The sequence below is a fragment of the Odontomachus brunneus genome, unplaced genomic scaffold (genome assembly GCF_010583005.1).
Source record: "Odontomachus brunneus isolate Ranch 3 - 2012 unplaced genomic scaffold, Obru_v1 Obru_scaffold_063, whole genome shotgun sequence".
NCBI lineage: Eukaryota > Metazoa > Arthropoda > Insecta > Hymenoptera > Formicidae > Odontomachus > Odontomachus brunneus.
The window spans coordinates 1,342,326-1,359,335 of record NW_022639513.1 but is presented as its reverse complement, the minus strand read 5'-3'; the positions used below and the strand labels follow the sequence as shown (position 1 = coordinate 1,359,335).

Below are 17,010 nucleotides of genomic sequence, written 5' to 3'. Positions count from 1 at the left end.
ATATATATATATATATATATATATATATATATATATATATATATATATTTATATATAACATCTTTCAAATAAAAAAATATACATTTTAGCTTTATATGAAAACAATCGCTTATTCCATTTAAATAAAAGAATTCAGATCTAAATAAATATATTATTAGTATTCACCGAATAAATGTTTTTTATTTCAATGTACTGTTAAAGGAACTTAAAAGATTAATCAAATCTTCGTGTCAACCAGTGAGCTTACGCTACATTTTCAAACGATAATTGAAAGTTTCATTATTTGCTCTTTAATAGCATACAATGCCAGAAAAGAATACGAAGTAACGAAGGAGCCTATTCTTCAGGTAAATACGATTTTCCGTTAGATAAGGATTTTTGAGTCACTAAAAATGCTTGATCGTCAAGCATTATGAGTGAGATGAAATGAGTTGAGACGACGGACAATAACACTTGAAGAATTCGACGTGATACTGATTCATATCCCTTTTGTAAAATACTCCTTATCGATTGGACGAGGTATCACATTAACTGGCAGCTGCGTTAGATCGCTGCGATATAGTCTACCACGCTGTATATCTTGACTGCCGAGTTGCTGTTTTACTAAAAATAATTTTCTCTCGTTTTGCAGAGTACGCTGACACGCGCTTCCCCGTATTATTTTTGGCATGACTGAATCATTGGCAGCTGGCTCGAGGCGGAGCCAAAATAGTCAACTGCCTCGGCCAGCTTCTCCCGAAATCATCATGCCGACTTCGTGGAATGAAGGTGGTAGTCTGGGATCGAAGACGAAGATGAGCCCACGGAAAAGAATGTCTCCTTGATGAATCAGCGTGTCCGTTTGTTCTCATGGGCAGGTACTGTTTGCTTCATCTTCAAGGTTAATCTCGAGATCCGCCGAGTGTCACCCTCTTAGTCACGTCATACGATGAATCGTATTTATGACGCGAGCAACAAGCCGCGGGATTTTGTTTTGTCCTTTGGGTAGACATTTAGCGATAGCTGAGAAAGGATGCTACGTCCTCTGCTGTATACTCGTCTGGCCCGAGGTCTGACATTTCTGACGGTTGAGCGTTGATCGTCGAAGGGCAATCTCCAAGACTGAGGGCTGTTTACATCGAGTTTGCGATCTATATCCGCATCGAACGTCTCAACGTGAACGATGTAACATCGAACGTAACCGATGCGGCGCGCGTACTTGCTTTAATGAAGACATATATTGTTTCGACGCGCCTCACGTCTTGAGAAGCTCATATCGCTTATATCGCTCATATCGCTCATATCGATATTTACATATTGTAAAATGTTTACTTTGGTCGGTTGATAATAATAAGAAAAAAGAACTCTCGGAAATACCCTCTCAATTTCTTGGAGTAAAAAGTGGCACTATTTTTACTTGAGGTGATAGTGAAAATATTCGTAATCACAAGAATGAGTGTTTCATTCAAGATTAGAGTGGATTATGACACCATATGAATAAACGTTTCAATCGATTGGAGTGAATATGTTCCTTTGGCGGAGAAATGCAATTTACCTTTCAATTTTGAGTGAAAATATTCACTCAACGATTCAGAACGGAGAATTTATTCTATGGGAATAAAAAATCACTCAAATTCGACTGTCACTTCGAGTGAGTAGCTGTCACTCTGCTATTCGAGTGAAACTTCACCCCAAGAAATTTAGTGAGTAACACAAATATCAGGCGCCAACTCAGAATAATTCGTCCAAGCGTGTGTAAGCAAGAACGCGAGCGACCCAAGCCGTCGTTGTCGACGTCGTGGAGTCTTCGTGGAGTTCTGAGCCGGCGGCCAAATATAGCCAGGTAATGTAATACATATCACGTGCTCAAAAATAGCCTAAGAAAAGGGCCTAGCTAAGTGTGCACACGGCACTGCATCTGCTTCTCGTTTGGAACGTGCGCCGCGTGACAGAAACGGTCGATGTAAGATATTCTCGTGTGTAAGTATAATCGTTGGTTACTCCGAAACAGGAGACTTGTGTTTCTTACTCGAATCTAATCACTGGTTTTTCCTGACAAGCGATCGAGCGAAAAATGGAAGAAATTTGTTCCTATTACTTCATAAATTTCTTAGAGTAAAATTTTACAAAGTAAGCAAATATATTCCCCTGATTTCATGGGGCATATTCAAATTTACTGTTCAATTTCGAATTTAATAATTTGGCTATCACTTTATCTTCCGGATGGAATTTTACTCGAAGAAATTTAGAAAATATACCGACAAAATACTGAAAGTTTTGTTTGCCTAAAAATGACTTGTCTTCTAATATTACGCGGAAGTTGTTTATTTTCTTTACCTAAAAATGACTTGTCTTCTAGTATTACGCGCAAGTCGTTTATTTCCTCTACCTAAAAATGATTTGTCTTCTAGTATTACGCGCAAGTCGCCTATTTCCTCTAACCTGTGTGCGATGCGCTTCGAATAATTTAACGGAGCAACATTCTCCGTTACAGAAAGATGCAACGGTAAATATCTCTCGTTCTATCAGACGCATTACACCATTACGAGGGTATCGAGCGTTACAATCTGAATTAATCTACGCTTACAGTGCGCCACTCATGGAGGCATGTTTAATCGGTGACCGTGCAATTCTGGTGTATGTTACGTTTATATATGTATTTGCGGTATATATGTTGGGATTGTGAATCTCCCATTGGCCATGAGAATTCCTTTATCTGGCAGTCGTGGTGTCGTGTTGAAATCGTCATTTTCACGACGAAGGTATTGTGTTATTATTAATTAGACGACGGCAATTATCGAAACGGCAACAAACGAGACTTGTACGTACTTCGAACATTCGGTTTTATTGGGACTTTCAATTGTACAATAATAAATAGTCGATTAGTAAAACGTTAGAGGTAATCCCTATCCGTATGCGTATGCATGCCGCTGTTCTCCTCTATTAAATGAGTATTTATAATAGCAATGGGCGTACATATGTGGCGAGAAGATGATATGTATATGTAAATATGTAGGTATATGCATATATATATACTCTTGCACTTTACGATATATACTTTTTCGTAGCAAATATCGACACTACAGCGAACGAGTAAACGAGTTACGTGTTTGACGCAATCGCGCAGCGCCACTGATCTCATCTCTTTTCTTATCTTTCCTTTCCATCCACGATAATCGTTAACATCGTATCTTGCGTTTGACGATAATAGAGCACCTATTTACACAGAACTGGTAGCGTTAGTTTATCGTAGAGAGATTGCGAAAAATCACACTCTTTTGTCCTGAGATTAAAGTCGAAATATAACATGGCGTGGGACACTCGTAGAACGACGTCTCGCTCATACTGTTACACATCCACCTACGTCGATGTTCAAAATCATTCGCGCTACGCTTGTCCCGACCGATCACACTGTAGAACAGCTTCGATTTTTCGCGTGGATATTCGACAGTGCCTTTGGCAGCATATAATTTTTAGCACCACCTTCGCAACCGTTGCGAAACATATGTTTCACTGTAATTTCCTTCTTCGAAGAATATATGTATAAATACCTTCGTGTGTGATACAGCCTCTCTCTCTCTCTCTCTCTCTCTTTCTCTCTATCCCATTGAGTGTCATTAATTATTCCCTCGTTTCACTCGCTCGGCTATTCTCAAAACACGATGAGTTAGTACAAACTCCCCGGACGCATACGACACTTTTGATTAGAGGTTACTTGAGACGGAGGAATACTATCTGTAGATCGACGAGTTACGTTTTATACGGAAGGCAACGGAAATAAAAGAACAAAGCACAAAAGTAAAAAAAAAGTATTTCAGCGAATATTCGCGGCGAATCGCGCTGCGCGGAGACGGCTAATTGAGGCGATGCAAAAATACGATAGTTAGTCGCGACAGTTACGCTAAACACGAGCGCTTAATCAAGTAACGTTTAACTACATATTAGAAGTATCCACGAACTCGATGTTCAACTCCACAACACGTTAACGTCTGCTCGCATCCGTTCCGCTATATTGTTTCGCTATACTGTTGAGGACTATTAACTGATCGTTCCGAGACAATCCTGGTGAATTACCTCGTGTCGTCGTGCACACATGTATGCGTACACGAAGAGTACCGGCGAAGTTTCGTCGTGATAAATTGCAATCGAGCGACCGACGCGTAAAACGTATAACAGGATGGAGTTAAAAAAATGTTACTTTCTCCAACGTCGAACGTGGTTAGTTACCAAGATTAATTTGCTAAATGTCATACGTGAGTTAACTTTGTCATGCCATTGTGTTTCGAGTAATATGTTCGTCTCCGGCAGTCTCTTGGAGTCGTATGAATATGAGTATCCAATCGCGTATCGTGTTAGCAATCGAATCTGTATCTTGGATTCAGTTCTTACTTTTGACGATGAGTTTGGCGGATGTTTCTACAGTACCGGCCGAAGTAGTAGCGCGGCAGGTGAAGGTGCCGGTGTCCTCCTCGTAGGTGGTTGCTATGAGTAGCACCGCGTTGTTGCCTTCGTGAATCATCTGAAAGCGATACGCCATACATTTCCCCCTGAGTGTTGTTCCCTCTCGAGCGAAATCTGTGTGCAATTCTACGCGATCAGACCGTGGCGAATTATTTACCTGGAAGTCCGGCGACTGTGGGATCAGGGCACCCTCTCGATACCACTGAATCGTCGGCTTGGGTTTCGCCGGGCTCACTTGGGTCTTAAACTGCGCCGGCTGTCCTTCCATGACGATCTGATCCTTCAGAGGCGTCAGCTTCGGCAGCACGTCGGCCGTGTCGGGCGCTAATCAGCAACGAACAATAAATGGTTCTTTTCTTTGCACGGTATACAGAAAGAAGCAGGATGTAATCAAGTCGAATTGCTCTTTCTCTTCTCTTACCGAGAACTCTGAGATTGGCGGATGTGGTCACCTCACCGGCTGGGTTCTTAGCGATGCATTTGTAAACACCTTCGTCTTCGGGGAACGCCTCGGAAATCCTCAGAGTGCACATATCGCCTTCCTTCTGCATTTGGAAATACTTGGACGGCTTGATCACCTGCAAGCGCGATAGATATTTCGGGTGAAATTCCTTGGAGAAATCCGTAAACTTAGATCCATCAGTATCAACGTTGACTACCTTGTCGGCTTTCTTCCACTGCACAGTAGGAACTGGTTTTCCTGTAATCCTGCAGGCGAAGGCGACTGAAGTTCCTTCCTTGATAGTTTGATCCTTCAACGGCTCCAAGACGGTGGGAGCTTTCTCCGCTGTCGGTGTCGTGGGTTTCGAAGTCTTCGTCGGGGATTGGGGTCCGCGAACGGTACATTCCGCTTCGCAACGAGCTTCTCCAGCACTGTTGATTGCAACGCATTCGTACTTGCCAGTATCCTCCGGAACTGTCTCTAAGATCAGGAGGGTGAACGTATTGTCTTCTTCCAGAGTTTTGTAACGGATATCCGTCGTCACTTTCTTGCCATTCTGAAATAGAAAAGAGATATTAGAAGTTGAGTAAGTTCAAATTTTGTAATTTTATATAGTCTAAGATCACAAAAAATTTTTCTTGTAATTTTTGTTATAATATTTTTTCCGTGTATGACAAATTGTTAGTCAAATAACGGAGTATTGGGATTACCTTGAGCCAATAAACGTCCAACGGTTTAGTGCCGGTTATCTTGGCGTCGAATCTAGCGAGTTGACCGGTAGCTAGTGAAGTGGATTGAATTGTCGATAAGAAACTAGGTGGTATCGCTCCACCACGTCCAGGTTGCCTCCTGCGCTCCTCCACGACTAAGTTGGCGCTGCACTTGGCTTTTCCACCTCTGTTCTCAGCGATGACGGAGAAGACGCCGGAGTCTTCCATGAAGACTTGCCGGACAATCAACACCGATTTGGTGCTGAAGGTATAAATCTGGAGGTCGGCCGAATTTTGGATTGGGAAATCTTCGCGGTACCATTTAATAGTCGGCAATGGGTCTCCATCAAATTCGACCTCGAACTTAGCCTGCTCCTGTTCGAATGCTCTGCAGGGTTGAATCTTCTTTGTAAAGACGGGCGGTTTTGCCGGTTTTACTTGGCCTTGAACCACACGTTCCTGCGTCTTGCCTTTGTGCTCGACCTCCGTCGTTTCCGTAGCTGTGATCTTCCTCGTTATCTCCATATCGCCTTTCACTTCCTTCTGCGTCTGCTTCTGTTTGGCTACGTGAACTTCGCGGCCGTGAACGGTGGACTCGGACGGCTCCGGCGGATATTTCCCTGTGGCTTTCACGCGTTCCGTGTCAATGTCCACTTCAGTAACGAACGGCTTCTTCACGTACTTTGGAGGTGGTGTTTGCGCCGGTGGTTGAGTTGTCTCGTCTCTAATAACGAGAGATCAATCGTTGGCGAGGAAAGAAATAGCCAACCCTGCTTCTCTATTAATTTTATTGTAATACTTACAAATTTTCTTCGTACTTGTAAGCCATTCCCTTTGCCAAGGAACTAGAGACGAGCTTGTCGCCAGGAATAGCGAACTGATGAGAGGCCTCTCTCAATCTGGACTCTTTGAGCACCTGCTTCTCCTCGAGATTCATCAGCTTACTGTAGTAGTCTTCATTCTTTTTGCTCTTAACAGACTTTTGCCAGTCGGTCTCAGGTTCTTTGATGACCTTATGCCCGAGATGCTCTGTGGCGATCTCGATGCCTTGGGAAACGCTTTGGTGACGCTCGTCGAACACACGCTCGAGCTCTGTGTTCTGTCGCTCGGTCTGGTACTGTGTTAGCCCATAATCGTACCACGCTGAAGAAACAGTTTGTTAGATCGGTGCACCCTTGTACGCGCCGTACAAGTTTTAAACGAGAACGCGTGCTTCGAGCGGACGTAACAGTCGGTTGGTCTAGATAGAGAATACAACGTTCTTCGTAGTAAGGTACAAAGTTCTTCGCACACTTGCAAAGATATTAGATCTCGCATGCATTGTTGCTGAAATATATAGCGGATCGTGCATTATAGAGTAATTAATCTGGAGATCCGATTCAGTACCTTCGTGAAGCAACGTTGCGCTTCTCTCGACGAAAGAACAATACTTATTGGAAACTTGACGATATTTAAGACACAGTACGTAAAAGACGATGCAACACATATCGATGACACCTAAATAACGGGGATCGAGCAGGGTATAGAGAATTCCACTTATATCACGCCGTTAATACATAATTCAATTTGTTTCATTTTATCATATCATATGCCCATTGAAAAAAACATTGTTAGATGAAATCGTTCCTCTCTTACGAACGTGCTCTCCTTCGCTTTATGAGAAGGCTTGTTTCAAAAAATAGAAAAAAAAGAATGAAGAGGAAAGGGAAATCCGCCGCAAAGTTTCTTCGTCAAATTAACTGAGTAATTTCGCGTAACTCATCGAACCTCGCTTCTTGTTCGACGAATTAATTTTGACAAATAGTCACTAGCAATTTCTTGCACGAAACAAGAATAAATAACATCAAGGATGCATATCTTAAAAAAAAAAAAAACAATAAATTAAATATATAAAGTTTAGGTTTAAATTATATCGACTATTCTCAATACTGAGAAATACGGAGACCTGCTCAGCATTTATAAATCATTGGTGCCAGCAAGAAAACAGTATCAATAGATCAATGATGCAAGGCAGTACTTTAAATTACTCGTCTTTTTAAAATGAGTTTCGAAATCTATTTTCTTCTTCTTACCTCTCCCATTCAGTTATTAAGCCTCGCGACTATTTGTCACCGAATTTAGCTTCAGAATCGTCAGCTTAATAAGACTTGAGGGATTCTTCCCCTAATTTTTGAAATGTTCTCACTGAAACTAGCGTTCTATCGTTGTTTATAATAATATAAATATATTGGTAGCGTAGATAAAAAGTATAATATTATGTAAAAATAACTAGCTTCAATAAGAACTTTTCAGCAATTTGGAAGGGTTCCGAAGGTTTCTTGAAGTTGTAGCTCTGAAGCTAAGCGCTTAGGCAATTAGTCGCGAGACTTGACGGACAAACGAGAGCTGTAAGGGGAACAAAGCAAACATAGACTTTGAAAGTTGCCTCGAAAATGCAAGTAATTCCGAACATTGCAATGTAAGAAATGTGTAAATAAATAATGAATAAATACTGCAAATATTTTATACAATGCGAGATTGCGCGAGCTTATATAAAATAAAGTAAAAATAAATTAAATGCCTGTATGACTGAAAAATAAAAATTGCGGCGATGAGCAATAAACCCGTTTTCTCCAGTGCAATAAAAAAGGTAGGGCAAACGGAGGATAGTATTTTCGAGATGTCTTCCGCGTCATTTTTCAATAAAAATACGACGTACATGAAAGGTGCTATTAATTTTGCACGTTAACGACAAATACTCTCCTCCGCATTTTCATGAAACAAAAAAACACTGATAAAACGTGGAACAATATTACGAACGTTTTTCCGACTATCACTTTCCATACCTGAATGTCGATGTGAGAAGCATACCTTTGATCTAAGGTGATTTTGTTCTAATATTCCCGTCGATATTCCCAACCACGACGAAGAAGAAGGAGAAGAAGAAGCTGCTGGACTCGAGATGCTTTTCGTGACTTTGGAATGTGAAACGGAGAGCAAGGAAGGAAAAAATCATGTGCGGATGGTCTAGAGTGTTCTTTGTGCTCCAATGGAATGTATGTGTCGTATCGATATTATATATACATATATATATATATATATATATATATTATGTACTGTGTTTCGGTCACGTAATACTTTTAAATCTATGCTCGTGAATTGTAATCGGCGAGGTTTGCATAACCGCTTATTTTTTATTTTCACGTGTGGTATATTTGTACCGTTGTAAATCGTTCAAATTGTTATACCGCGCGTGGATTTTTCGTGATCAATCTTTTCTTGTAACGCTGAGAAAGTCTTTGAAAAGTCGAATACAATTATATTATTAGTCATATATAGAGTGTCCCGCATAAGACGTACCAAAAGATAAATATAAGTAGAACGTATAAGTGAAATATATGGTCGAAGTTATTTTTCGAACAATTACGTAACATTTCGAGTTATTAAATAAAATAGATGGACTAATCAGAGCTCGCGACGCGCCTATGAGATAAGCGCGCGAGCAATCGGCCATTTCTTCGCCGGCCGTGGATTAGTTCATCTATTTTATTTAATAACTCGAAATTTTACGTGGTTGTTCGAAAAATGACTTCGACCATATGTTTCACTTTTATCTGTTCTACTTATATTTTTCTTTTGGTACGTCTTATGTGAGACATTCTGTACATATGTATAATCTCGGTTTAAATTCAGCTTATTCTGCCGTGACGCGAAGAATCCACGAGCGTGTATGTGTACGATTGTTCATGTGCCAGTGTAAACTTACGTCTTGGCGAATTTTTCAGTACACCACGGTAATCATCGCTTCGCTGCTTGACCGTCAAGGTCGTTTCCGTGCGTGTCTCGCCAACGGAGCTTCTCGCGATCACTTCTACCTTTCCGTGATCATATTGCCTAGTTTTTGGAATATCCAGATGATACATGCCATCGTACGTCAATTTATAGCGGGACCCCTACAAGAGGAAGAAAAACAAATGCGATGTAATATTGGGTACTTTCTCGTTGCACATTACTGTATAGCGTGTCGGAAATGTTTCTCAACTCACATTGACTACTGTGTGACTGTTAATTATCCACATGACTCGAGGTCTTGGATGTCCGGTAACTCGACAGCAGAACCTAGACCAGTCACCTTCCTCGACGGTCACTGGTTCTGGTTTGCTCACGAAGACCGGCGCTGAGCGGACCTTTTCTTCCTCACCTTCCTCTTCCGGTACGCTATAATAAGCCAAGTAACAATGTAAAAAATAAAAATGTAAGTAAGGTAAAAATGCCAATGAAACGGAGTACTCCATCTTATATAAAAAGTTAAAAAAAGTTTACAAAGTTTCTATTGTTTTTAATACAGCATAAAGTCATTTATTAACATTTGTACTTTCATTCAGTATAAGCAGTTGCAATCTTATACGAATAATATGAAAAATAGAAAACACTGCAAAATACAAAGTTGCATTAAGTCGGTATCTAGAGAATTTCGTTAATTAATAAATAAAATAAAGTGGAAAAGTGAATAAGTAAAATAACTAAAGTCTTACATTTGCCATGCTGCTTCCATTTCTCTGATTTTCTCAATACTCTTCATGCCTTTCGGGAGCTGAGATTCGTAGATAATTCCTGGTTTTCCGGCAGTTCTGATCACGGCTCTTGTTTCATCCATACCGTAAAGATTCGTAGCTCTGCACAAATATTCACCGCTGTCTTCCGGATAGACCCAACCAAAGTTCATCGCCACGTAACCAAAGTCATAGATGGGTGTGAATCGATTCTTATGGGGCAACGGTTTACCGTTGAAGAACCATTCGACCTTCATATTTGGATCACCTACAGGTGCCAGTTGGCATTCGAACTTGGTGCTGTTCATTTCAACAAGATCCATCTGATCTTGAATCTGCGTGACGAAACGAGGTGGTTGTTTTTTATCCGCGTCGTATAGATCATCCTCAGTCAAGTGAACCTCCGAAGTGTACTTCTTGATTGTCGCTTCCATCTGCATCAGAGCTTCGGATTTTTTCATGCCCTTTGGTACTTGATTCTGCAGAATGATACTCGGCAATTCTGCAAAATAAATCATTCATTAGTTTGAAATAATTATTAAACTAAAAAAAATATGGCTAAAAGATACAAAAGAAACATCGAAACATATACTTTTGCAAGAAACTGAGGCGCGGGTGGTGTCCTCTCCAAGATCGTTGATTGCTTTACAAACGTATTCGCCGGAATCTTCGGGATACACGTATAGAATGTCCATCGATACGAATCCCATATCATACACCGCTCTGTATCTGTGTCCTGCAGGTATCAATTTGTCGTTTCTGTACCATTCGATGCGCAGGTTAGGATCATCCTTGGGCTCTACGCGGCATTCAAATCTGATTGGTTCAGACTCGTCAACGGTCGCTGATTGAATCTGCGTGATGAAATGAGGAGGTTGACGTGGTGGTTCTTCCGCGGGAGCTTGAGTGACTGGTCCTCGCTCTAATTCCTTCAACTTCTCGCCACTCATCCCCGATGGCAGTTGAGAATCAAAGTCTATCGCTTTCTTGGCTGTAAAAAAATTATTTTTGTTTTACATCACAACTTAAAACGAGTTAAAACAAAAAAGAGTATATTAGATTCAAAGCTCGGTTTAAATTTCTGCCTTCTTCGATGGAATCGAATTTTTTGACTGATCAATATTTTTGCATAAGTATTTTGGTAAGGATTTCTTGATTTAGTCAAATACTTACATTTGCAAGTGATAGTGGCCTTAGTAGTAGCAGAACCCCATTTGTTAGTAGCTCTGCAGACGTATTCACCGCTGTCTCGGGCGTACGTGTACGACATATCCAAAGATATAAATCCAAAGTCGTTGATCTGATGAACTCGAGAGCCTGTCGCGAAAGGCCGACCGTTGTGGAACCAATCGATGCGCATGGAGGAATCACCGACAGGCTCGACTCTGCAGTCGAAATGACTCGGTCCGGCTTCTTCAACTTCGATATCCTTCAACTCGACGATGAATCTCGGCGGATTCGGTTTCTCCTCCTCCGCTAAGATCTCATCTTTTTTGTACAGGGATTCTTCTAATTTCTGAATGCTTTCCGTACCGGTTTTAAAGTTGCTCGGCAATTGAGGTTCCAAGATGATACCCTGACGACCCCGCACTTGAAGTTTGCACGATACGGTCGCCTCGCCATGACGATTGGTGGCTTTGCAAGTATACAAGCCGGAGTCACGTTGATAGCAATTCGCGACTTCCAGAATGACGAAACCAAAGTCATGGATCGTTTTCACTCTGCTTCCGGCGAGAAGAGGTTTGCCGTTGTGGAACCACTCGACCCTCATGCTAGAGTCATTGATCGGCTGTAGCCGACACTCGAAATGAGCAAGAGAGTTTTCGGCCAGAGTCAGATCGGAAGGAGTCGTGATGAACTCAGGCGGTCTTCCAGTATCGTCGTCGGGACTAGCTTGACCCGGGACGTTTCCAAGGCCTTCCAACTCAGCAATCTTATCGATCGTGCTCTCCATACCTTTGGGCAGTTGGGATTCCAAGATAATGCTGCGTTTGCCCGTACACTTCATCGTGCACGTTGTCACAGCCTCGCCATAGTCGTTCGTCGCTCTGCAACTGTATTCGCCGGAATCCTCGGGGTAAATGGGGGAAATTTCCAAAATGACGAAACCAAAGTCGCAGAAGGTGCGGAAACGAGATCCCGTTCGCAACGGTTTACCGTTCCAGAACCATTCGACCTATGTAATAGAAAACAAAGTATGAGATATAAAATAGGAATTAAAACACAAGAAGAGAATATGAAGATAAAAGTACTATAAAACGAAAGGATGATCAATTACTGCAAAGAATGTTGGTCTATTTCTCGGTTACAAAATTCTATAGTAATTTTTAAAATTTGTGAAATCCTCTCTATGTAGAAGACAAAAATTAGATTAAAATTTAAAGAAGCCTCACCTTCAATTTTGGATCGTCCGTAGGTGTCAATCGTGCTTCGAAATGCGAGCTTTCTCCCTCGCGAAGTCCATCGATATTACTCAAAGGCACAGTGAACACAGGTGCCTTGCCACGCTCCTCCACGACCTTCTCATCCTTTGTACGTATCATCGCATCTTCGAGGTTTTGGATCTTCTCAAGGCCTCCTTCCATACCTTTCGGCAACTGCGACTCCAACACGAGATTAGCCTTGGAGAAGCATTTGAGCGTCGCTTTTGTAGAATCTTCGCCGTACTTATTGACGGCCCTGCATTCATAAGCTCCGGAATTCTCCTCGTAACAATAGAGTATATCCAAGATGACGATGCCAAAATCGTGGAAAGTGCGGTATCGATGGCCGTGAGGAAGCTTCTTACCGTTGTAATACCATTCGACCTTCAAGTCGGGATCGGTTACCGGAGTTAGTCTGGCCTCAAAGTGCGCCGACTGTCCTTCCACGAGCTTCGTAATGTCGGCGATCTGCGTAATGAATTTCGGCGGTTCAGCGACTGGAGTTGTCGGGGTGGTTGCTTGCTCTCCGCCGTAACTCTCGAGCTCTCGGATTCTGGCGAGCGAGTCTGGCTGTAAGGAGTCTAAGTAGACTCCGCTCTTTCCGAAGCACTTGATTGTGGCCTTTGTATAATCCTCGCCGTATTTGTTACTGGCTTTACAAACGTATTCGCCGGTATCGTGAGACATCACTCCAGCAATGTCCATAACAACGAATCCAAAATCGGACACCATCTTAAAGCGCGAAGAATGTCGCAGAGGCTTACCGTTATGGAACCATTCGACTTTCATATGAGGATCACCCACCGGGATCAGAGTGCACTCAAAGTGAGCGGATTGGCCGTCCTTCAAACCCTCTAACGATTGAATCTGTGTGGTGAATTTTGGTTTCTGTCCCTTGGACTTGTCCACGCATTCCAGTTCCACGCTGATTTCCGCTTTGCCCCACTTGTTAGTGGCTCTGCAAGTGTAGGTACCGGAATCCTCGATTTTAGTTCCGAGAACCTCGAGCACAACCATGCCGAAAGCGTAAACTGTTCTCGTACGGTGACTAGCTTCCAATGCCTTGCCATTATAAAACCATTCAACCACCATAGTTTGATCGCCGGTAGGAATGAGAGACGCCTCGAAGTGAGCGATTTCTCCTTCTGATAAATTGGTTAGATTCTCGAATTGCGACGTGAACATCGGCGGTTGACCCTCTTCGTCGCTTGGTGGAAGTCCTTCTTGTCGTTTCAGAGACTCCTCCAAGTCCTGAATCGCCTCGAGACCTTCTTTGCCTTTAGGATGTTGCGACTTTTCGATGATATTCTCCTTCGTGGAGCAATAAACTGTCGTTGATGTGAAAGCCTCGCCCGCTCGGTTATGAGCCTTGCAAGTGTAAATGCCGGAGTCACGCTCGTAAACATCTGTTAGGTCTAGAGTGACGAATCCAAAATCGCTAGTCATCTTGAAGCGTGAGCCGTGTTCCAAAGGTTTCCCGTTGAAGTACCAATCAATCTTCAAATTTGGATCATCCTTCGGCTCGACTTGTCCTTCTAGATGTAACGGTTCAGACTCTCCCAGTTTGAACTCTGGCAAAAGAGGCACTGTCCAAATCGGTTTGGGATATTCGTGCTCGGGAGCATCCTCTGGTCTCTTGTACTTGGACAAGTACGCGTCCTCGGCTTCCTTTACTTTCTCAAATCCGGCTTCTCCTTGTGGATGTTGCGTTTGCAGATAGATATTTTGCTTGCTGGTGCATTTTAAGGTACCCGAGGTCTGCGCGCTTCCCTTAGAGTTTGTGGCTTTGACGGTGACTACTCCAGAATCCTCTTCGTAAGCATGAGTCAAGTCTAGAGCAACGTAGCCAAAATCATAGGTGGACTTGAATCTCGCGCCAGTCGGTAAAGGTTTACTGTTCAGGAACCACTCGATCTTCATGGTTGGATCTTTCGATGGTTCAACGTTACACTCAAAGTGAGCGTTTTCACCTTCAATGCATTCCACGTTGTTGAGGTGAGTGATGAACACCGGTTCTTCGTAGATAGGCTCGGGTTGTTCAGCGGAAATTATGTGAGGCTGCTCCAGAGCGTCGATCTTCGACAAAGCGTCCGGATGCAAAGTGTCTCCCAAAAGCCAATGGCGGTCGGCGATCTTTAAGGTGCAGGTAGACACGGCTTCTCCCAAAAGATTGGTTGCCTTGCAAGTGTAAATTGCAGAATCATCCGCTCTCAGACCGTTGATCGATAAAGTCACTAAGCCAAAATCGAATGTGCTACGGAGTCTAGTTCCAGTCTGCAAAGGTATACCGTTCTTGAACCATTCTACTCTCAAATTGGGATCTGCTCGTGGTTCCACCTGAGCTTCCAGGTATACGCGTTGACCTTCTACAAGCTTGTCGTAGCTCTCGAGGTGCTTGGTGAAGACTGGCGCCTGTTGCGGCGTCGTGTCGACGAACATTTCTGGCACTTTGTTCATTTCCGCTTCCTTCAATTGAATCTTCTGCCACGCGTTTGCCTGTATACTGTCCGAATCGATGGCCGATCGCGCTTTCACTTTCAGCGAGATTGATGAGACAGCCTCGCCCGCATTGTTGATCGCTTTGCAAGTGTAGACTCCGGAGTCCTCAGAGATTACTTTCAGAATATCCAACGTCACGTACCCAAAGTCGTGGCTTACGTGGAAGCGTGAGCCTGAATAAGAAGTATTTTTTTCCTTAAACAAGGTATCTATGATACTTGCAATAATTTAGTCGTCAAAATATTTCTTACCCATTTTCAATTCGACTCCATTCATGTACCATTCGAATCTCAAACTTGCATCGCCAACGGGAACAACTCTGCATTCGTATCTAGCCATTTGTCCTTCCCAGAGCTCGGTGGGACCGGTTAACAATTGCGTGAAGATCGGTTTATCGAAGACCTTCTCCGGCTCCTCGGGTCGGCCAACTCCCTTGTCGGCTTCCAGTTGAGCGATTCTACGTTGAGCTTCTGGATGCTGAGTGTCGAGTTGTATACTCGCCTTGGCTATACGGGTTAATTTACAATTTACAGATTAGATTTTGTACCTTATTAGATCAATATCGATAGAATCGAGAAAGTGAAGTTACTCACTCTTAATCTTCATCGAAGCTGTGGTAACAGCTTCACCCAAAGGATTAGAAGCGCGACACATGTAAACACCTTCGTCTTCGTCGCGTACGTGAGCAATGTCCAAGGATACGAAACCGAAGTCATGCACCTTTGTGATTCGAGAACCTAAACGAGTCGCAATGAATATTAGTTTTGTATCATTTCGAACGAAATTTCGCGAGAAAGGCTTATATTAATAGTGATTACTTAAAACTTGTCTTACGTAAAATATTTAGGCTAGTCGTTACTTAGGCGGTTTGCTAATTATGAATATGAAGTCAAATGTGTAAAATTATTTATATAAATAATAAAATGTTTAAACAAAACATGTTGAAAAAATTATTTATATAAATAATTTCTCGGTTTGGATAAGATTCGAACCATTTTTGACTAATTTAGCACAGATTTGAAATATTTCGGTTGGAATCTCGGCTAAAAAAATTTAGAATTGTTTGTGTCTCAGTTATGCCGATTTTGTTAAAATTATTGAACTATATCTTGTATTCAATTTTATTTCTTATGTATTTTTGTTGCATTTATTGATGATAGGAGTGAGAACATTAAAAAGTTATAAACTGAAACTCAAAGTGAAACTCAAAGTGGGCCAAAATGAAAAAATATGATCTAAATATTTTTTGTACTTCTAAATTTGTACCAAATTAGAAAAAAATCGAAGTGTACCTTTTGGGTTTACTTGTAAGTTGTGCATTCACAGACGAAACGTTAGACAATCTTATCGAAATAAATTTGAACTTACTTGTCTCGAGAGGCACTTCGTTCCTGAACCACTCCACTTTGAGCATAGGATCGCCCACGGGTATGAGCCTGCACTCGAAGTGCGCGGTATGACCCTCGGCGATGCCATCGATGTTTTGCAGAGGTTGCGTGAAGACAGGTCGCTGCCGGGTTTGAGGCTCCGGCACATCCGGTCTCTTCCACGGCTGCTGAGCCTCGAGCTCTCGGATCTTGTCCATGCCTTCCGGCCGTTGTGAGTCCAGGATAATGTTGTCCCGCGGAATCACCTTGAGTTCGATAGACGACACACATTGTCCTAGCGCGTTGATTGCTCGCACAGAGTATTGTCCTGCGTCCTCGGGCACGGCGTGGCCGATGTCTAAAGCCACGTATCCGAAGTCGAACGTTACGTGGAAACGCGCTGCCGACGGTAACGGCTTGCCATTGTGGAAGAACTCGATTCGCAGGTTGGCATCGTGCAGTGGCTCGATTTGGCACTCGAAGTGAGCAGTTTGTCCCTCGTATATTTCCGTTGTGCCCTAGAAAAAGATTTTTTTGTTATACGAGCTCTGCGTTACACTTCTATTACACTCGTTACAAATGTTTTAACAACTTTAA

At 42.4% G+C, this 17,010-nt stretch overlaps 1 protein-coding gene across 17 annotated transcripts in view; it reads right to left on the bottom strand.

Moving 5' to 3' along the window:
• LOC116846419 (titin) overlaps positions 1-17,010 on the bottom strand; it is an 86,542-nt gene that overhangs the window by 52,683 nt on the left and 16,849 nt on the right. For 16 of the 17 annotated variants that reach the window (XR_004378486.1, XM_032820215.1, XM_032820217.1 and 13 more), the window contains 15 exons: positions 16,415-16,931; positions 15,640-15,783; positions 15,298-15,552; positions 12,518-15,219; positions 11,298-12,300; positions 10,717-11,115; positions 10,107-10,626; positions 9,618-9,789; positions 9,338-9,524; positions 6,396-6,735; positions 5,593-6,316; positions 5,100-5,438; positions 4,862-5,018; positions 4,598-4,764; positions 4,369-4,498 (listed from right to left, as the gene is read on the bottom strand). Coding sequence is in view for 16 of the 17 variants with exons in the window: in XM_032820215.1 (XP_032676106.1) it covers positions 4,369-4,498; positions 4,598-4,764; positions 4,862-5,018; positions 5,100-5,438; positions 5,593-6,316; positions 6,396-6,735; positions 9,338-9,524; positions 9,618-9,789; positions 10,107-10,626; positions 10,717-11,115; positions 11,298-12,300; positions 12,518-15,219; positions 15,298-15,552; positions 15,640-15,783; positions 16,415-16,931 (7,756 nt within the window). In the remaining variant the exon portion in view is untranslated. The remainder of the gene's footprint in view (positions 1-4,368; positions 4,499-4,597; positions 4,765-4,861; positions 5,019-5,099; positions 5,439-5,592; positions 6,317-6,395; positions 6,736-9,337; positions 9,525-9,617; positions 9,790-10,106; positions 10,627-10,716; positions 11,116-11,297; positions 12,301-12,517; positions 15,220-15,297; positions 15,553-15,639; positions 15,784-16,414; positions 16,932-17,010) is intronic. The other variant, XM_032820216.1, reaches the window with a different exon arrangement.